The sequence below is a fragment of the Annulohypoxylon truncatum genome (assembly GCF_022578515.1).
Source record: "Annulohypoxylon truncatum strain CBS 140777 unplaced genomic scaffold F4807scaffold_21, whole genome shotgun sequence".
In the NCBI taxonomy this organism is placed as follows: domain Eukaryota; kingdom Fungi; phylum Ascomycota; class Sordariomycetes; order Xylariales; family Hypoxylaceae; genus Annulohypoxylon; species Annulohypoxylon truncatum.
Window position 1 is genome coordinate 82300 of NW_025953807.1, and position 21096 is coordinate 103395.

At 49.4% G+C, this 21096-nt stretch overlaps 7 protein-coding genes across 7 annotated transcripts; 4 read left to right on the forward strand and 3 right to left on the reverse strand.

The window, feature by feature from the left end:
- Positions 1-97: 97 nt before the first annotated feature.
- F4807DRAFT_138568 (restriction endonuclease type II-like protein) lies at positions 98-1735 on the forward strand. Its single transcript, XM_047993090.1, has one exon. The coding sequence runs from the start codon at positions 203-205 to the stop codon at positions 1463-1465; it is 1263 nt and encodes a 420-aa protein (XP_047853065.1). The 5' UTR covers positions 98-202; the 3' UTR covers positions 1466-1735.
- Positions 1736-3710: 1975 nt separating this feature from the next.
- On the forward strand, positions 3711-5568 carry F4807DRAFT_138587 (glycoside hydrolase family 47 protein). The gene is made up of 3 exons (XM_047993092.1): positions 3711-4080; positions 4133-4314; positions 4371-5568. The coding sequence occupies exons 1-3, from the start codon at positions 3872-3874 to the stop codon at positions 5558-5560; spliced, it is 1581 nt and encodes a 526-aa protein (XP_047853066.1). The 5' UTR covers positions 3711-3871; the 3' UTR covers positions 5561-5568.
- Positions 5569-5741: 173 nt separating this feature from the next.
- On the reverse strand, positions 5742-8541 carry F4807DRAFT_430011 (HET-domain-containing protein). Its single transcript, XM_047998394.1, has one exon. It carries the CDS (start codon positions 8099-8101, stop codon positions 6167-6169), a length of 1935 nt encoding a protein of 644 aa, XP_047853067.1. The 5' UTR covers positions 8102-8541; the 3' UTR covers positions 5742-6166.
- Positions 8542-9789: 1248 nt separating this feature from the next.
- Positions 9790-12057, reverse strand: F4807DRAFT_138717 (uncharacterized protein). Its single transcript, XM_047993094.1, has 2 exons — positions 10447-12057; positions 9790-10393 (listed from the first exon to the last, which is right to left on the reverse strand). The coding sequence occupies exons 1-2, from the start codon at positions 11744-11746 to the stop codon at positions 9951-9953; spliced, it is 1743 nt and encodes a 580-aa protein (XP_047853068.1). The 5' UTR covers positions 11747-12057; the 3' UTR covers positions 9790-9950.
- Positions 12058-12256: 199 nt separating this feature from the next.
- Positions 12257-14748, forward strand: F4807DRAFT_430032 (alpha/beta-hydrolase). The gene has a single exon (XM_047998395.1). The coding sequence runs from the start codon at positions 12466-12468 to the stop codon at positions 14518-14520; it is 2055 nt and encodes a 684-aa protein (XP_047853069.1). The 5' UTR covers positions 12257-12465; the 3' UTR covers positions 14521-14748.
- Positions 14749-17596: 2848 nt separating this feature from the next.
- F4807DRAFT_452214 (inositol phosphatase) lies at positions 17597-18759 on the forward strand (the record flags this gene model as incomplete). Its single annotated transcript, XM_048000309.1, has 3 exons — positions 17597-17727; positions 17786-18567; positions 18629-18759. The coding sequence occupies 3 exons, from the start codon at positions 17597-17599 to the stop codon at positions 18757-18759; spliced, it is 1044 nt and encodes a 347-aa protein (XP_047853070.1).
- Positions 18760-18901: 142 nt separating this feature from the next.
- Positions 18902-20491, reverse strand: F4807DRAFT_430044 (DUF1295-domain-containing protein). The gene is made up of 3 exons (XM_047998396.1): positions 19856-20491; positions 19362-19695; positions 18902-19263 (listed from the first exon to the last, which is right to left on the reverse strand). Exons 1-3 carry the CDS (start codon positions 20208-20210, stop codon positions 18969-18971), a joined length of 984 nt encoding a protein of 327 aa, XP_047853071.1. The 5' UTR covers positions 20211-20491; the 3' UTR covers positions 18902-18968.
- Positions 20492-21096: the final 605 nt, after the last annotated feature.

Below are 21096 nucleotides of genomic sequence, written 5' to 3' on the forward strand. Positions count from 1 at the left end.
CTAATGTGACAGCGGATCCACTAGAATGGAACGATTTTAGATCTTATCTGGGGCAATTGGAGCTAGGACAATTTTAGTTTAGTTTAGGCGGATGCCTGGGAACGTTTTAACTGAACAATGACCCGATTCATTTATCTTCCATTAATTTCAAAGTTTCAACATTTCAAAGTTCCAAATATTGTGAACATGAAAAGTCGTGATCATGGACGATGATGACTTCGGCGCGGATGCAGAGTTTCTTTCTGCTCTCGCCTCTTCTGCTCCTTCAATAGGAAATAAGTCGAGTCAAGCCAGATCGCAACCGACAACCCGCATTCAGCAACCTATTCCCCAGAAAATCCAACAGCCAACTCCTCAAAGAATACAACAACCGACGCCTCAAAGGATACAACAACCCGCACCTCAACGATTAGACAAACCACCGCCTTCATCTTCTACCTCTACTTCCTCCGGACCGAAGATCGTCCAGCCGACACCCCAAGCCCTTCCACAACGCTCTTCCGGTTCTTCAATTCTAGTATCACCACGCCAGAAGGGGAATCCTGTATTAGCCTCCCTACGATCGGTGCCATGGGAATACAGTGACATCCCAGCAGATTACGGTTTGGGTTTGACAACATGTGCTTTGTTTCTGAGCCTCAAATATCATAGGCTGCATCCCGAGTACATTTATACTCGAATTCGCAACTTACAAGGGAAATTCAATTTACGCATCCTCTTAACTATGGTTGACATACCTAACCACGAAGACTCACTGCGCGAACTTTCGAAGACCTCGCTAATTAATAATGTGACAATTATCCTATGCTGGTCTGCTGCCGAAGCGGCCAGATACCTCGAATTATACAAATCCTACGAGCACTCAAACTTTAGTGCTATAAAGGGACAGCAAGCTACGAGCTATGCTGAGAAGCTCGTGGAATTCGTCACAGTGCCGAGAGGAATCAATAAAGCCGATGCAATCTCTCTTGTTAGTGCGTTTGGTAGCTTGAAAAACGCGATCAACGCCGACCCGGAGCAAGTTGCCATCATTGGCGGCTGGGGAGAGAAGAAAGTTAAGAGATGGTGCAGCGTCGTCGAAGAACCGTTTCGAGTTCAACATGCCGCAAAGAGACGCATCGTAGAGCACGAGGATAGCAATAATGCTGCTGACAAGGCCGTCCCGCTAAGTCGAGTACCACTTAGAGACATGCCGAGTATATCGGCAAGTCGGTCCCGAGACAGCGCAACTCCTCAATCAGAGCAAAGACCATCTACGTCAACGAAGCCGAAGGAGGATCGTCGAAGTGGAGATGCTCCGATTGATGAATATGACGAAGAAGCGATGCTGGCGGCAGCAATTGAGGAGTCGAAGAAGACAATGACTCAAGAGCAACCATCTAGCTCGACTTCTAAAGCTCGGGAGGAAGAGAAATTAAGCGACGGAATCGCAGCTGCGTTAGCTAGGCTCCGGGATAAGGGATAGAGAAGAAGGATGATGATACCTGCCTAGTTCGGGCGGACTAGGCGGAACACTCGGTGCATCCCGGGTATAGGTTACGTTTTTCTCATTTGAATGTACGACATCGAAGCTCTACCAGGGGAAATTCTTCTCGCCTACCGGACGGCGGTCAACATGGCGTTGATGACCGGAAATCAAAGTAAGGAGCAATTGGCTCACGATGCATGTTCCCGTATGATCAAGCACAGGCCACATATCTCCGGCGCCACCAATTATTGTGAATTCCTTGGGCCGGGGGTGGATAGGCGCTTAAGTACAGCTACATATGTACGGCTAAGCTTGCCAGCTTATTTCTCCGGGAATCCTGAATGAGGCGGTATGACCGGTACAGTCTAGATTTTTATTTTCTGGTTTGCGTAAGGTGTTGTTACCTCGAGAAGTCCCCGCAAATGACCTATGAACATCATCCAGGTAACGGATCCTTCAGGAAATTCTTGGCTATTCCCAGGGGAGATCTTAGATATTCCCGATCCCGCCTGAGCAAGATGCTGTGGGACGTTCCTTTACCTATTAAATCTCCACCTGTAGGGAGTTATCACGAGGAATGCGACGTACAAACAACTGCGTACGAGTCGGTATGGCCAAAGAGCTAGCGCTATGGTAAAGCACGGATAGTTAGGGAGAGTCACCACACAACGTTGGTTCACCTCTACGGTGCATATACGATACGTCGTGTGTTTATCGTTATTGTTAGTCAACTGACTTATTATTCTGTCCACATTGTATGTATTTGAGGTGCGTAGGCAGCGTCCATAGTTATACACGGTCGGGAAATAGGAACTGATGACCTCAGGTGAAGAACGCATCGTCGATTATCTGCGAGTAGCCGAAGCCTCAATTTCGGCGCCTTTTCTTTTTCACATGGATTCCCCGCACAATAAGCGTAGATAAAGACTGAGTTAATGCTTACTTCCCGAGCTCCAGTCCTTAGCTTGGGGTAAGGTACCGGAACTTAAACCAAATTAGTTGGGCATTAGTTGGGGTCGTGTGGCGCGGGGGTGGAAAGTGGGAAGGTCAAGACTCAGGAACTTAGCCAGTAACGTTTGATCATAGCCTACTAGGTTCCTTGGTATCCTGCCCCTTGGCCCCCCTTTTTATTTTATCATCGTACTATCGCTGCATTATGTCAGTGTGCAATGCCCAGTGCTTGGTATCGTACCAAACATTTACAATACTAGCAACAATGCCGAGCTTACCTACATTCCTTACCTTAGCTTGGTAAACAAGGCAGTAGGGCTAAAGTTGGCATTCTGCCCGTACGTACATTTACCTACATATCTAGGTGCGTGCCTTGGTAATGCGCATCCCTTACCCTTACCTCATAGTACAGAAACGGTCTAGGCTTAGACACACCGTCACAATATTCTCGTCCAATCCATACCGGGGAAACTATCTCGTCCAAGCCCGTCCAAGTCTGTCCAGACCTGTCTCCTTGTGTCTTGGTCACAGGGCGTTGGAACTTGGAAAGCTCGGATTTCATCCTATGTAGCTCGTAGCTCATAGCTCTGCCATTTTATTACGGCCCGCTAATCACTGACACCCCTCCCCTCAACGCTCATATCCTGCTTCTTTGGATGAGTATTTATCTCGCTTCTGCCGATCTCCTTCTCCTTTCGGAAGGTCATACACCCGCTATTTATCGCTATCCGTCAACATGTCTATTATTTCGAAGACTCGAACTACTAGTGGATATCCTCATGGGTAATCGGCTTGTAACGTTTCCCTCCTCACCGGACGAGAGATATCGTTCTTCTCCAGAACTCATCAATATGCCATCATATGAGCTATTAACGCTTTCGTGATGTGCTGTCCGAGCCACATGGCCTTGTCCCGGGTGAGATTTAGGACCCGCGTGCTTTGGCTCTGTGATCATCAGAGTTGCATTGCAGCGACCCTTAGCTTACCTCTATGTCTTGTTCGACGGATGTACATACGCGCCAGAGATATGATCCGCACCCCCCAGTCCCCCCTAATAAAACTGGCGAGCCGCAACGACCGCTTTGCCATATTGACAGCTTGGAAGCCAAGGGTTACGCAGTTAGTTTAAGCTACCCAAGCCACATACCCATCCCGGCATTAGTATCCCTGCCGTACTAATAGATCATGAATTCGGCTTGGTCGGGTTATGCGAGTGATAGTGGGATAATCCACCTTCTGTAGATTGTCACCGGGGTCACATACCGTAGGTCCCGTAGGTAACGCAGGGACTCGGTCCTATAAGACTAGGGCCTATTCCCATTGTTATCTTTCATTTCTCCTTACTACGCTCGGCCATTTGAAGTTTAATCAGGCTCGGTCAACAGGTAGATCTCATCCTGTTGTCTTCTCAAGGTGGCTTTTAGTAGCTAAACCACTACACATTAGTAAATCATGGTGAACTCCAAATGGACTGCCGCCATCCTAGGTGGTGCCTCGCAGGTTCTGGCCCAGTCCTACCAAAACGCGCCAACCTACGTGTCTCACCCTGATAGAACCGACGCGGTAAAGGCGACCTTTCAGCGTTCTTGGGATGGCTACTACCAATACGCGTTTCCCAACGACACGCTGCTGCCCATCTCAAAGTCTTATCAGAACGACCGGTGTGTAAACATTGTAACGGGTGCTCATATCGTGTACTAACTGGGATGATAGGAACGGATGGGGAGCCAGCGCGGTTGACGCCATTTCCACCGCCCTAGTTATGGGAAACCAGGATGTTATCAACCAGATCGTTGAGCATATCGGGTCTATCAACTTCAATGCTACCGCGCCAGAATCCACGAGCGTATCTGTTTTTGAGACAACAATCCGTTACCTCGGGGGCATGCTCTCAGGTGAGCTCGACGAAAAAAGATCCTTATCGCCACTGTTGACTCACTCAATTTTTTAGCATATGATTTCTTGACTGGCCCTCTAAAGGAATACGCAAAGGACCAGGCTTCCGTAGACAAGATTCTCCAGCAAGCAATTAATCTTGCCGATGTGCTCAGCGTGACTTTTGATACTCCTAGTGGTATTCCAATCAACACGTTGAATTATGGCTCGGGCGGGTACGTGGTCGGCCCCGACACTACCAACGGCCTCGCCACCATCGGAACCTTAGTACTCGAGTGGACTCACTTGAGTGACATCACTGGAGACCAGAAGTACGCGGAACTAACGCAGAAGGCCGAAGAATACCTTCTCAACGTGGTAAACCCCGACGTGGGTGAGCCGTACCCCGGCCTGCTCGGAACCGACGTGAATATTACGGACGGCACCTTCACGGATTCCAGCGGTGGCTGGAACGGTGGTACCGACTCATTCTACGAGTATCTAATCAAGATGTACGTCTACGACCAGGACCGTTTCGGTACCTACAAGGACCGCTGGGTCACCGCCGTCGACTCCAGCATCAAGTACCTGGCGTCTCACCCCACCACGCGCCCCGACCTCACGTTCCTAGCCGCCTACAACGGCTTCGAGCAGCTCGAGTTCGTCTCCACGCATCTCGCGTGCTTCGACGGAGGAAACTTCATCCTCGGCGGCCTGACGCTCGACAACGACGAGTACGTGCAGTTCGGGCTGGACCTCGTGGCCGCGTGCCACGACACGTACACGAACACCGTAACAGGTATCGGGCCGGAGGTGTTCTACTGGCAAGACGGCAACCTACCGACGAACGCGAGCAACAACGCGGGACCCCCCTCGAACGCGTCGGCGTTCTACGCTAAGGCCGGCTTCTGGATCCCCGCGGGCGACGGCGCGTACGTGCTGCGGCCCGAGGTCATGGAGAGCTTCTACTACGCGTACCGCGCGACCGGCGACACCATGTACCAGGACTGGGCGTGGGACGCCTTCCTCGCCATCAACTCCACCTGCGCCGCCGGCGTCGGATACAGCTCCATCACCGACGTGAATGCCCCCGGCGGCGGCAGTTTTGATGATTTCCAGGAGAGCTTCTGGTTCGCCGAGGTGCTCAAGTACAGTTACCTCATCCAGGCCGACGACGCGGTCTGGCAGGTCAATGCCGCGCACGATAATACGTGGGTTTTTAATACCGAGGCGCATCCCTTCCAGGTCAAGGGCACGCCGATCTAGTTCGGCCTTTGCGTACCTAGATGGGTAGGATCTGTTTCTGGGCTGAGGGTAGTTTGTGAATATCCAGGGCTAAGCGCGGGGATCTAGCAAAGAAAGTGATGAGAACCTCATCTTGCATAGGGACGGCGTTCGTGCTTTTTGGGTCAATCCGACTTCGCTGTATATACTTAGGGGATTGGATAGGTAATCTCATAATAACAGGCTGCTATAAGGCTGCGATTCAACTATGGGTGTTTCTAATCCGGTGTCTTTGTTGAACTAAAGTTGGTGTACTTCATTGCCATAACGACGTCACAATCAGTGTGGTAACACAATTACTACACTCAGCTACATTAAAATAAGGTATGTTACCTACCCGTTGTTTCTTAAAATTGCCAATTTTCCTTGGTATGTGTTCCGTTTAATGGGTGTTGGTACCTGGCATGTGACGACGCGACGCAACTAGTGCTGACTTTCTCCAGGTCTCATGCCGGAAGCCGAGACACAGTTGCATCAGCTGGGCACACTCCATACTGCTGGGTAATCAGGCGATACAAATCCTTCTGTGCTGTTCTGCACGTCTGCTCTTGTCATTTCAATAGATGCGATTATATCCGAAATCAACTACTATCGAATGAAGAACGTCGTGGAATCCATGATATCCTCGCAGTATAATTCATCTACCATCTCGCCGCCCATAATGCCGCTCACGTACGATGCGCCTATCAGAGAATGAGTCGGTCTTTCTCCATCGACTGTTTTTATAGTGTCCGATTTTTGGCGTAGTATAAATGGGACCGGCGATCCGAAGAGAATAGCGATGATATCTCCCTTGCGGCTATCGGGGACACAAGTACCCACGAACCCACTCGTAGTAGTGAAAAATGACTTCTTGCTGATATCTGGCTGTAGGCATTTTATGTATTCGTCTTCTTCTCCATGACTTATTTTGGCTTTCCCGTCTTCTCCCGCGGCGAGGCTTTTCAAGAGACTCCGGTACATCGCCTCGTAGGATGCTGGAGCGGCGTCATATCCCGAGTTTAACTGCTTGTTTGAAATCAGTACTCTCCACAAGGACTCTTTATTCTTATATAGCTCTATGTAAGGCCTTATAGAAGGTTCAAGCACACAGGGCCGTCGCTTGGCAGCTTCGGCAAGAGACTCGATGTGAGGGAGCTGCTCAAGGAGCGATTCAAGGGATGATCCGAGAAACACCACGTCCCTAATCGTGTCTACGAACAGCCCTTCTACCTGCAGCGTCCTGCGGTCACTCAGTCGTCTTCCATTGTCGGCTCCCGCTCCGGGCCCTGAAGCGCTGATGCCTGCTGGTGGGTGAAATGAGATTCCGTTAGGCTGTGTCGCTTTTCCGGAGACCTGTTTAGAGAAATCCGGTACCCAAGACGGAAGAGTAGGCTGCGGGATGGTCGACGGTAGGTCGGGGATGTGAGGAGCAGCAGCTGAGATTCCAGGCAGGCAAATTCCCGAGAGGAAGTAAGGGCCTTCTCCCTGAGCGAAAATATGTGCCATGGCATCCGTGTAGACCTCTGCAGTTGGTTTGCGATAATCTACCTCGATCGGGCTGTCGGAGCTCTCGTCGGGTTTTAAGAGACCAAGAAGCCCATAGACCCTGTCTCTTGGGTCTGTCGCTTCAGAAGTCCTCGAGATCAATAACAATTTCCGCAAGCTCTCGCCACCCTGAGACCTCATCGCCTTGTAGAGGTCGTTAAGAACGTCGAGCTTGGACTTAGCGGTAACTTCAACATCTTCTTCTCCCTCTTCAAATGGGCTGCTACCCTCTTCGATCGAATCGTTCTCCGACGTGCTCCGACCATCGTCACGCGACTCCTTACGATGTATCCAGCCAATTTCTACGAATATCTTTCTATAGATGAACTCTAAGGCCTTCGCAAAAACTGACCACGCCACACACTTGTGCCCACATACAACCAGTGGATCTCGCGTAGCCATCGCCAGCTCTTGGATAATCCAGACGCGCGAAAGCCAGGGACGTCGGTCCGTCAGTCCATTGAAGAAGAGACTGCACAGGCGCGTCACACGCAAAAGTTCCTCGTCCTGATCATCATCTCGGCAGTGGCGTCGTGCGGCGAGCACCGGAATCGCATCGAATGCGAGGTCACTCTCCTCGTCCTCTTCTCCAAGCCATATAACCACTCGTTCGGCGGACGCGTATATGTCCCGCATCATGGAAACCTGCTGCCTCCGCTCGTCCATGTCTTTTTGGTTGATACATATCGCGTCCGCCCACAACGTGATCGGACCCGCCGCCCCGAGAAGAGAGCGCAGATAGCGGAGGGCCGCGAGCAAGTTCGCGGTTACCGGGAAATCATATCCGTCGATGTTGACGGTATTCCCTGCGATGCTCGCGCTGGCGGGGTCGCCCCATACGTATGAGAGGGCTTTGTAGACGGGAGCGGAGTCGAGACTTCGGGCGCTTAAACTGACTCGAAGCGGCTCTTCGAAAGCGCCGGGTAGGAGAGTGAGGACCCGGATCTCACGAAGATTTACGTTGAGTGCACTATAGCCAAATCTCTTTGAAGACATACCTTCATCCTAATGTATAGGTAGGTGCTTACTTAAGAGTACTTAAGAGTTCCTGTAGTTATGAGATTAGTATACCAACCTGCCTACCTACCTACGATTGGGAGAAGAAATGAGTCATGAATTACATACCTACCTACCTAGGTACCTAGTGAAGGAGTGGACCAACTTCATCGAGCCCATGCACTGCTTTCTTTTCAGCTTCTTTTCAGCTGCGGGGTGATGATACTTGGCGATGATATTGTGTTAGCAGGATACATAAATGCTGTATGGACCATCTCTTATTTAAGATGTATATATCTAACCTTACCCCTTTTTCTAATTAAGCGCAGTACCCATTCTGCCCGATAAGAGACGAACTAATAACAAATAACCCATCCAGCAATAATTTCATTCATTATGTTTATCCTATCTGCGCTTTTTTTTTTTTTTTTTTAGCAATGAGTCGGCCTATCCCTTCGATATTTAAGTTGCCCATAATTTCGAATACCGTCACCACCTCCGTCCGGAACTCCTTGCTGATCTAGTTATGGACATCTACCACTATGAAAGAGTTGACGCCATAATCGAGAGTACTTTCTCAAGCTGTAAATCCTCTATAGGTACGGTTAAAGCGCGTGTTAGCATCGCTGAGAGCTCATACACCAGGATTTTGGTTCCTGGTTCGAGGAAGCCGGAAAGGAGAACAATACAAACTCAAGATGGCCACCAATTCTTCTTCTTCTAATGGTACCATGTCACGTCCATTGCTCTGGTGGCCCTCGAACTCCTTGGCCTCAGCTATTATATCAACCGTCTTTGAACCTTCTCATTCTCCTGGCACGACCATAATCATATTTCGTCCCAAAGATCCGGAACTCTATGGTAAGTAACCGGAACAATCTCTTTGCATCGTTCTATAGTTGTTAGTCTATCGAATGATTAATTTTGTGGTTTTTTCGATTCAGTAATGGGAGGTGACGTGGAGGCTGTCATTAAGGATTTGGTTGTTGGGTTTATTTTCTAAAATTTTAGGGGTTTTCAAGTTTTTCCAAGGTAGGTATATACCAGAGCACAAGCAACTATTAATAGAGTTCAAACTTCTCACTGAGGTTTGTGTTTAGTTGCCCTGGCATATAGTCGTGTTCATTAATGGAAACATACTCCCAAGTAAGGGGCATGGCTATTTTACCAACAAGGAGTTGGTACACAACCAAGATATCCAACATAAATGCGACATTTGGTGAGCACCTAGGTATGTAAGTTGGCCGTTTTGCTTGATACTTCGTGCCAATGCTTTTTCTCAGTACTGAGTGAATCAAATCACTAAAAGAAGGAAAATAATCCAAAGATGTTCTTAAGCATTTCACCTGATGCAACGATGATCGTAGTTTATGCCGTCGCTATATATGTGAGTTGGGATTCGGATTGGCTTAGGTATGAATGGATGCTAACCTCACGAACGCAGGGCTTCCTAGCAGTTCTTAAACTATTATACTCTGTCCAGGAACGTTTAAATAAGAAGCTGCTGCAATGTTTCGCGTGGCCTTGACGGCCTTGACGAGTTATGCTCTTCATATACCCACCTTGAGCTATAGTTCATTTCCATCACATCATATCGCGGATGTAACGACAAGACACGATCGAAACTACGTGAACAAGAGGCTAGATTGTGGATTGGGAAGCAGGAAGTGAGTGCGGTTTCCATCCATGATATAATATAGATGAAGAGCGGCGTATTCCAAAGAACCAGGGCTTTTCCTAGGAAAGATAGATATTGGCTTAGAATCTGTGGCTGATATAATCTAGACAATGGTTAGAACACAACATATTCGGATATACATACACATATATACGGGTTCTAATATACTTATCATCCAAGCCTTACAGTCTTCCATATCCGCAGACACTCTTGTAAATCTATTGATAGCGTACCCTCATGAGCCGTAACAGTATCCCTGACTAGTGCGACCAGAAGACTGGCCAGAGCGAAGAGCTCCTGCTTCTCCCGCAGGGTGTCCAAGTCAGACCTCCTCATGCCGCCGTTGTCCGCCCAGGCCTTCCACAGATCTAGTATCTTGCAGATTGAAGAGGCGAACTCGCCATCGAGCACCATTCGATGTAGCAGCATACCGACAATGTCTCTAACGGTCAGGGAAGCATCAATATTCACGCCGACGGTGGAGGGCTCTTTTCTCTCTCTGAGCCAACGTAAATAGTGCTCGGAAACGAGTTTAGTGTCCCACTTAGGACTTTGGAGCGCTTCGGACATACGGGCTTCGCGACGTTGGTAATCCCGCCGCTGGCGATCGCGCACTGTCGATGTGTAAGCATCATCAAATTTGTGAGGTTGTCGTGATTTAACTGACTGTCTTGCATCCTCTGGTTCATCTCCCTGTACATACGATCTCGAACAGCGGCCTCCCTCTGGGCCGGTTGCATCCGCGATTCGGACATCAGTGCTTCGTGCCGTTCATTGCTGCGTCTGAAGAAAAGCTCGCGCTCCTCTTCTGCGGCGTCGTAGCTCGTGGTCCATTCCGGCGTTTGCGAGTCATCTACAACATCTAAAACTGCTAGGATACCACACGGCACGGTATCCCGCCTGGCGAAGTTGAGGATATCATCAGGGATCTTGTAATTCCACAATACGGTCTGGCTGGTGGTACCGTACGCCGTCGCTATGCTTGCAAACCATACACCGTCGTTCTTACTGGCCCGGACTCGAAGGTGCTCGATGTAAAGGCTCTGCATATCTGCTGATGAAAAGTTGGCGCTGTCCTCTTGACTCATAGCGGAGATTAGGCCTTCAACGGATATCTGACATGTAATAGTGGCGCTCGCATTCTTCTCAGCCTGCTTCTGAACCGAGTCTAATGATTTCTTGCGCACGCTGCTTTTCTCTTTTTCCTCGACACCCTTCTCTACATCCTCCACTTGAGGCCCTTCTGGAGAGGTAGATGTTCCTTCTGAGGGTTCAACGGGCTCGGTGATTTCCGTGGGTTCTATTATTGGTGGAGGAGGAAGTCTTATCCAATAAGGGGGCAATGAAGAAAAGTCCCGAGTTGTCCAATCCAATGACCATTTCGCTTTCAGTGACAGATGCCCGTCAGAATCGTCTAAAGGGGCTATAGTCAAAGCATCATGGTATCCGTCGGGGGATTTCATCAATGAGCAACCCGTTGGAGTCCACAACCCTGTTGAGCGTAACAGTTTCCAACCATGAGCTTCCGGGACAGCGCCCAGGTCTAGGAGATAGGCGACGAGTTGGTCGAACGCGACATCAACTTGTGGCTGGCGGAGCTGGTCAGCGTACTCGACGCGCTGGGTCTTGGCGCCGATAGCGCGAGCCTGCCAGTTGAACGTGGTCCACGAGCCGCCGGGGATTGAGCTCGGCTGCCGCGCAGGCTTCCAATACAGCTCCGTCTCCGCAAAGCGGTCACACGGGGTAACGGCGTATCGCGGTAGTTCCACCTCGATGACTCGGTTCACGACGTCGCTACGAGTCAGAGCAGTCAGGCGGCCGTGACGGAGCATGCGCTTGATCTTAGACAAGGCGGCTAGCGTCGCGACAGTATTGTATAAAATCGGGAGCACGCCAAGAACGGCTAGGGGCACACCAATATACGTGATGATGTCCGTGGCCGAGTAGCCCGAATTTGTCGAAGACATTTTGCCTCCTTTCCTAGGACATGCGCCCTGTGGACGGGAAAATATCTTGAGGATTCCTTCGGAAATAGGAACAGGTATTGGAGAAATTTCAAAACAGCCTTAGAAAAGTATCACCAATTTGGGGCCACCCTCAGCCCCAGCTGAGCTGAAGAGTTAGCGTACGCCAATGCATGTCGCCGCGTTAGCTTGTCCTTTTTAACGAGGGCCCACTGATAGAAAACGGGTTCGGTGAGAGGCCTATCATTACTGAGATTTGTGTGATATATCAAGATTAACTATGATTAGTTAGTAATCTATTATCGAACTTCCCTGAAAAATCATGTTGAGGTTGAAGAGTTCGGATTTCATGAAGCGTCTTTATCTTCTCTGCAGAATTATTCCGTTACCTACATGAAACATGCATCTATGCAGTATGGCAAGCTAATCGAGGCACTTAATGTAAGGTACCCGATACTAGCGGCATTATCGAGCCACTGATTGAGCCACTTTGATCTCCACTAAATCTGCCATCATGAGCGCCAACCTTCCCTAATAGATAGATACATCATTCTGACTCCAAGATATTGGATGCTTGGGTTGGTTTTTATATCTTCTTAACTAATTCCCTGCATTATTTCTTTTTGCCTCACCTTCGCTCTCATAACGTGACGTTGACTTGTCCCCCCTTTCAGGGCCGGGCGCGAATCGCAAACAAGAATGATGACCGTCAAACGGCGATAATGCGACTAAACTGCCTCAATGCAGTTCTACTTGCTGCCGCAACGCTGTCGCGCTTCGCCAATGGACAATTCCCGAATGCGACGTCCCAGTACCTAAATCTGACGACGATCAGCTCTCCTATCGATCCGAATATCAAGATCAGCTACAAAGTGCCCGAAGGAGCCTGTAATACCGCATTCGAGTCGCAGACCCAGTACACTGGCTGGGTAAGCGTTCCGGGCGACTTCCCCACAAATACGTTTTTCTGGTTTGTCGGCGCACGAGATCAGCAGGCAAACTCTAGCCTGACTATCTGGCTCAATGGCGGTCCGGGATCAAGTTCTATGTTCGGCTTTTTCAGTGAGACGGGACCTTGCGAAGTGGTCGACGATGGCACGGACGAGTTCACTACTGTAGCGCGGGAGTGGGGTTGGGATAGAGCCTCGAATATGTTATTCATCGACCAGCCGAATCAAGTCGGTTTTTCATACGACATACTTACGAATGGCTCCCTCGATTTACTTACCAACAATATCTATATTCCGCCCTCGGATAGACCGAGCTCCGTCCCACGTACTGCCTTTCTAAATGGCACCTTCAGCTCCATGAACCCCAATAATACGGCTAACACGACCGAAACGGCTGCTGTTGCTATATGGCACATGCTACAGGGGTTTCTAAGCACTTTCCCAGAGCTGAACCCTCCGAAGGACAATGTCTTGGGCGTCAACCTATTTTCCGAATCCTACGGAGGGAAATATGGACCGGCGTTCGCGAGCAAGTGGAAGGAGATGAACGCCGCTCGAGGTAACGGCACCATGTCCAATGCCACCACGGTGGAGATCCGTCTTGCCTCTCTCGGCATCGTAAATGGTTGCGTCGATGATTTAATCCAAGCGCCGTACTATCCCGTCATGGCAACCAATAACCCGTACGGGTTCACAGCCATCAACTCGGTCAGAGCCCAACTGGCCAACTCCAGCTTCTACGCTGACGGAGGGTGTCGCGACCTGATCAATCAATGCCGCTCCGCCGTCGCCGGCAAGGACCCGAATAACACCGGGTCGGTCTCAGACGTAAACAGCATCTGCGAATCTGCCTACAATAGTTGCACGAACAACGTCATGGCACCTTACTCCGACTCCGGCCGCAGCGTGTACGACATCTCCGCCGTGCTCCCGGACTCGTTCCCGCCCCGCCGCTACCTCGAATACTTGAACACGGCCTCGTTCCAATCTGCCATCGGCACAAGCCTCAACTACACCGAGACCAACGCCCAGGTAGCCGCGGCATTCGCCTCGACCGGAGACTACGAACGTGAAGCCATGGTCCCCAAGCTAGCCTCGCTCCTCGACGCCGGCGTGCGCGTGGGCCTGATTTACGGCGACCGGGATTATATCTGCAACTGGCTCGGCGGGGAAGCCATCTCCTTCGCCCTCGCCGCAGCCGCCTCCTCATCCTCCTCCTCCTCCTCCGCCTCCAACCCGAACCCGAACCCGTACTCCTCCGCCTTCCCAGCCGCCGGGTACGCGCCCATCATCGTAAACGACAGCTACGTCGGCGGCGTAGTCCGCCAATTCGGCAACCTGTCCTTCAGCCGCGTGTACCAGGCGGGGCACTTCGTGCCCGCCTACCAGCCCGCGACCGCGTTCGAGATCTTCGCGCGCGTCATCCGCGGCGACAGCGTGTCGACCGGCGAGCCCGTCGATCTGGCCACGTACAACACCTCCGGCCCTGCCAACGCCACCAGCTCGCTCAATTTGCCCCCGAGCCCCGCCCAGACCTGCTGGCTGCGCGACGTCCCCGGCTCCTGCAGCGACGAGCAGCAGAGCGTTATTCTGAATGGTAAGGGGTTCACTGTCAATGGCGCGCTGCAGACCGGGTCTACGGCTTCGACGCCGCCGCCGCCGCCGAGTGAGACCGTTGGCGCGACGGCTACGACTTCCGTTCAACTCACGGGCTTGTTTACTGCTACTGCTACGCCGTCGAGCGCGGCGGGGCTGAGGCGAGGGTTTGATGGCGATTTGAGGTTCGCGATTGGTGGTGGTGCTGCGGTTGCTATGCTGGTTATGTAGCGGGTTCACGATGACCGCGATGAACTTGATGGTTATGATGCTAACGCTGGGTAGGCCTGTAAACGTCTTAAGGGGGTGATTCGTAGGTAATTAGGGGAAGTCGAGGCCGTGCTCCGGATATAGTAAATACCTGTACCTAAGTAGCGAGGCATTCTTGATAGTTTTGACACGTATATGAACTTGGGTATTATTGTCATAGCACAAGCAAAAATCAGCAGTTCCACTCAATGGTGTGGATATATCCAATATTTCGAGTTATTATGTTACTATCTAGGATATCATAATGAACACCAATACGAAACTATCAGGGTTTTATATTTCCTGACACATCGTAGAGGTGCAAAGCAGATTTCAAACAATGGGCCGCTTCTCAATGTATAAGATTGTAGGCTGTCCTTAATCTAACAAATCTCTACGCGATTTATCGCTACCTAAGATAAGAAAAAACCTACCTGCTACTCACCTTAGGTCTTCCTGCAAATAACTTTGCAGACGGAATTTTTCATTCGTGTTCATTGTATCCTGTACTCTTTGAGGCGAGTTAGCGCAATACAAGATTACGAGTAAATAGAAAGTGAGGTTGGAGATCCTGTTTCAGACCTAATGCCTTGTCAAAGGCGATATCATCAAAGCTATGTCGAGCTATGTTGACCGTCGTGATAATTAAATCATCATTGTAGGGAATAGGGTATGATTTATAATTGAGAGATTCTTACCTTGTAATCACCGGGAAGACATCCATATTCGATGACTAAATTCTGAAATAGCCACTGATTCAGCTAGTTAGCTGTGGCACTACTTGAGCGAGAGCAATTGAAAGGATCTTGTCCAACTGCAGTCAGACATGACTGGTGTCATCAACGCCGTGAAGCTCTGACATATGCTTGTCAATTTTTATGTCAAATCATCATGTTGCAGTGGAATCCAGATCTTCCGAGACCGAAAATGGTACTAACCCTAGGAGTACAAGTAGCAGTGTACCGTGTTGGAATAGTAACTATCAAAACTGTTAGAAGAGGAAGTAAATCATGCGGGCTAACAGTAAGGATGGAACTAATATCAGAAAATGCATGAATGGTAGTAAATAAGGTTGTCTACAACGGAAATCCGAATCAGACTCGTCATCTGTGCTCATCAGGTAGGTACATATTGGTTTGTGATATAGAATAAAAAAGTTGCATACCTTGACTTCAAGCCCTAGACTTCCAACAGCACCCAACGTGTTGCCGGGAGATGGATACGACAATATCACAATACTATTCCCAAAATCCAACATTAGCGAGGGTGTCGCTGAATAAACTGGAATATTTGAGGCATGGGAGGCGTGATCAGTGGGCGAGGTTTTCTAGGCCTGCCACAAATTGGCGTATCGACTCATGTGAAGATATTCGGAGCCCAGTGCCGCTTCATCATATTGGCATGATAGAGGTTTGATTCGGAGGGATGGCATACCATTCAGAGATTCACTGTGGTCACTGTATATAGCGTTAGTAGTTGCAGAAATTTTGCATTTACAAACACCGAATAGTGGTAGATTTTATCAGAAAACAGCCAGTTGTTTTTCGTCAAGGGCATGTGCCTCGGACGGTAATTTCCAGCTATGCAAATGCATAGAAAGGATCATCATAAAAGTATGAAGGGTGGGATCAACCAGAATGAACATACCAATTATGATTGCGCCTGAAAGGTTAGTTGAACCATGACTGCGACGGATCGCGTTCATGCCTCCAGAGAGTATAATCTACCTAGCTTCAAGTTAGCACAATGAAGCTCTAGAACAGTTCGACAAATGGGTGTCCAATGTTTTCTGCTCAGACTGACGTGCAAAAACTGTCGTTTCATTCCAATTGGTCAAAGACTCTAGTTTGTAATTGGTTTAATTTGTCATCATTGAGAGGAAGACGAAAGGAATTTTTGCGTACTTACATTTGCGTTCAAAAGCGCATTGTTGTGTTCAAGTGAGGAAGAGAAAAAGTGCAATAGATGTTGACGAGAAAAAAATGTTTTAGATCCCAAGCTTCACGCGGAGTGGGGCATAATGCAGGTCCAATCCCCTGGCGCCATATCGGAAGAGGTAAATTAATAATCCGAAAGAATGGATAAACTCCGGTTCAATATCATGAACTGGTCCTAGCTTCAATAAAGCTCCCTCCTTACCCCTCATCTAGTCTGTATGTACTACATCATTTCTATGTCAATCTTTTTCTGTTACCTCATTTCTTCCACAGTTATTGATCCAATCATCTCTAAGCATTACTTCACACTTCAATCAGGATTCAGGAGGTTCTTCCGATGCCATTGAAACCATTAGAGGATATTCAAAAATAGCCGGATGGTTGTAAGTATGTTGTATCATATGGAAAGCTCCAAATGAATCGACAAGCGCGGCTTTCCTTAGCTAGTAGCTGCTCACAAGACCCGGACCAAGGTCTTAAGTGACGCTTTGCGCCCGAGCAACGCCGGCATCTCCCGCCTCGGTATAATCGATGGCGGCTTAAATGCCATGACCCGAGAAATCCTCTTTTATATATCCCACCTGGCTCTTCCCTAACCCACATTTCCCCTCGGCCGGCTATGGAGCTCTGGGTCTGGATCTAGATTGGCTCCTCGGAATCTTGCCGCTTGAATGCCGTATGTCATAATGCTGTTGATACCCGCAACACCGAGCAAACCCAGCTGCCCAGCAGACCCAGTTGGGGGAAGGAAGCATAAGGATATGTAAGGATATGTAAGGTTGTGGAGACGAACAAAGATACTTAACACACACCTCAGCTCTTTATAAGCTCCCAGCTAGGTACCCCCTCGGCATATATTTCTACTACCACCAGTATTCGTCCGACATTGCTCACGATAACTTGCCGGAGGTTAGCCTATTGATACGCCCATACCTAGGTATCCTTATCATATCACCTGCCTCGTCACTTGGGTACTCAGTAAGGTACCACTCACAGACCATCTCCTCTCCATTTCCCCGTAATTATTAAAGTAAATCTTCCTAACCCCCTTCCTACTTTCTACTTTTTCTCCCTCTTCTATTTTACCCATGCCTAGTTCGCCTGTAAGATCTCCAGACATAATGGCGAGCAACGGCAACAGTAACGATGTACCCCCAGCAGAGTCGGCGGCTGTCAACACAAACATTGTCACCTTGACTCGTTTCCTCACAGAAGAGCAAGTAAAGCACAAAGAAGCAACTGGTGACTTCACGTAAGTTTCGGCTCCCCGATGCGGTGAAGAGAAAACCGACTAATGCCGCCTAAACTAGATTATTATGCCATGCCCTCCAATTCTCCTTCAAAGCCATCTCTCATTATATTCGACGTGCCACGCTTGTAAACCTAACGGGCCTCGCCGGACAATCCAATGCAACGGGTGACGACCAAAAGAAGCTCGACGTGATCGGCAATGACCTTTTCATATCGGCTATGCGATCATCGGGGAAGTGCGCGCTGCTAGTGTCGGAGGAAGAAGAGGAAGTTATATACTTCAAGGACCACACTGGTGCGCGGTATGCAGTGGCTTGCGATCCTATCGACGGTAGCTCCAACTTGGATGCAGGTGTATCCGTTGGAACGATTTTTGGTGTCCACAAATTGGCCGAGGGCTCAACTGGCACAAAAGAGGATATTCTAAAACCTGGTACTGAGCTGCTAGCTGCGGGATTCACCATGTACGGTGCATCGGCCCAGCTTGTAATCACCATGAAAGGCGGTACCGTCAACGGCTTTACGTTGGATAACTCGTTCGGCGAGTTTATCTTAACCCACCCGAACATGCGGATTCCGAGAAAGAGAGCTATTTACTCTGTCAACGAAGGTAATTCGTTATACTGGGAAGACCACACGAAAGAGTACTTCAATTCTCTCAAGTTCCCGCAAGGCAATGGAAAGCCTTACAGCGCTAGGTATATCGGTAGCATGGTTGCTGATGCGTATCGAACGTTGTTGTATGGTGGTATTTTTGCTTATCCGGCGGATAAGAAGAGTCCTAAGGGCAAGCTGCGAATTCTATACGAGTGTGCGCCCATGGCTATGGTTTTCGAAAACGGTAAGTTATTGCCCTGATGTTTAGCTATGTTGCGTATGGAGAAAAACTAACAGCCCTTTAGCCGGTGGTCAAGCCGTCGATAGCCACATGAAAAGGATGCTCGAGGTCGTGCCGGAACATATCCATGATCGATCCGGTATCTATTTGGGTAGTTATGAGGAAGTCGAGAAAGTCAAAGGCTTCTATAAATGATTTATGAAATCATCATATGCTGCCGTAACAGTCAGATTTGGATCTGCTTGGCGCGGAGGCATGGGTAATGGAGCAATAGGCGCATCCTAGTATAAATGCCGATTTTGATATATTAGGTATCATTACTCAATATCAATCCGTGAAACCCGTACATCTAGTCTACAATGATTCCATGACTTGACTTGTCTTGCAGGTATCATACTTCAACATTAGAAGAGCTTAGGGAAGAACTTGGGTGTGTTCTGCTTCCACTCCTGATAATCCTTACGATGGCCGTACTTGGCATCGTACTTTTTCTCACTCAACGGCACACCCGTCACCTTTAACAGCAGGAAACTCACGAACGCCGGGCTCACGAACGAGAGCCCCAGAGTGAACATCTTACTCACCAAACCACCTGAGAATCCAAGTCCGAATTGAACCGGACGCGTTAAAAGCACGCCAGCAGCCGCAGTAGCAATGCCCGTCCATAGAGTGCACTCTCCGAAGTAATTCGGAAATTGACTACGTCGAAGGTTAGCCGCAACCTAATACCTAATATAACAACCATAACAACTATCATCCTCAAAAATTCCAAATAGAAACTTAGCATGGGCACTCACCTCCTACTCCACAACCCCTCCGTCATGAACGGCTCATCATGCAACTTCTCCTTCCGGCGGCTCAACCAACGGCCCTTCTGCCGATCCGCCACGATCTCGAAAGCGAAGCCGCCAGCGAACAGCGCGAGACCGAGGACGTCGGTCGCTTTCAGCGCAACGGCCGCGAGGGCAGCGGGGGGCGCCGCGTTGATGGCGATTACGGGCGCTAAGCACAAAGACACCCAGGTCGCCTGGCCGACGAAGGCGCCGGCGAATTTGGCGGGCGAGGCGCGGATTTCGTCGAAGCGCGAGTCGGAGCCCTCGTGTAGGATGCGGCGGAAGAGGTATGAGCCCACTTGCAAGGATGTGTTAGTCTGTTAGTTTCGCGTGTTGCGTTTACCTACATTCGCCTTGCTACCTAGGTAGGTAGGTAAATACGGCATGTGGAGGTGGGATGTTCGAGTGATACGGACTATGTGGTACGTGGAACGGTAGGTAGGAAATGGGAGTCGTACATCGAACAGACCAGAAGACGACGGCCGCGCTTAGTACCACCTGACGCCAGTGGAAGCCCCCAGCGGCCCCCGTGAATGCGTTTACAAGACTGGGTAGTGGTGGTTTTGGTAGGCCGGCTAAGGAAGCGGCGGCGCGGGTGCGCAGGCTGGGAAGGTACAAGCTTAGTAAAGTGACGGACAAGAAAGTCACGGAGCCGGAAGCATCGTAGAAGCGCTCGGACTGGGCGAGGATGGAAGGAACTGCCACAGCCGTCTGTAGCGCAAACGCAGCTGCGACGCCCGGGACTGCCGTTCGTAGGAAGGGACTACGGAAGTTGGTTAGGTGGAGGAGCTTCTGCAGCAGACCTGATGTCATGGTGAATAAGTCTGAGTTCAATTAATGTTAAATGAATGAGTTTGTCACGTTATAATTGAGACGGAGCTACGTGTTATATACTCCTACATCGCGCGTAATGCTTAGAGTCAGAAATGCTTCTTAAGTCGTGACGTCGATGGAATTCTTAGTTAGAGGACACAAAGAATTGTTTTAGAGGGAACTACGGCGGGTAGTAGGCGGGAAGCCCCGCATTTACGGGCTCTACAGGGGTTTAAGGACTCCGTTAAGGGAAGCCACGATCCCCTCAGCCAGGAGTTTCTCTTAAGATCTTGTAAGTAATTACCGGAGCTCAAAAATTTACCAGATTCAATCATTTATTAAACGCACGTCTTAGTGTATTCGATATAAAAGAAGACGACTTGAATAAAAATCTCAAACTCCCTCAGTCACCTTATACGACTAAGGCGTCACGGACTAAGGTAAAATCTGTTACTTCTGGTAACGAGTGACGTTGGCTGACCCGGTTACTTTCATCTAGGTAACGGGACGCTAAGCTGTCAACAATTAACTGCAAGTTATCTAAGTTACCAATTGGCATCGATGGGTTCATTCTGCGCCGAAACATGAAAAAGATGCCTCGTTGGTGAGGAAGAACTGAGTAAAATGTAGAGGTTCGGATGGACGAGGCCAGGTCCTCAGGCGAAAACAGGTGTATGTCGTGCCTCACAAGGATTTATGCTTCAGGGCTTGTCATGGTGACTAGCTATCTATATGGACGTGATAGGGTATTTTATAAAATTCAGGAGTCATCTGATCCTAATATTTACTATTTAAACAACTGTTCCTCCGGCCTTAAACTCTCACCACAAGTACCACAGTCGCAACATTCCACCACTGCCTAAGAATACAATTGGATACCTCTAAA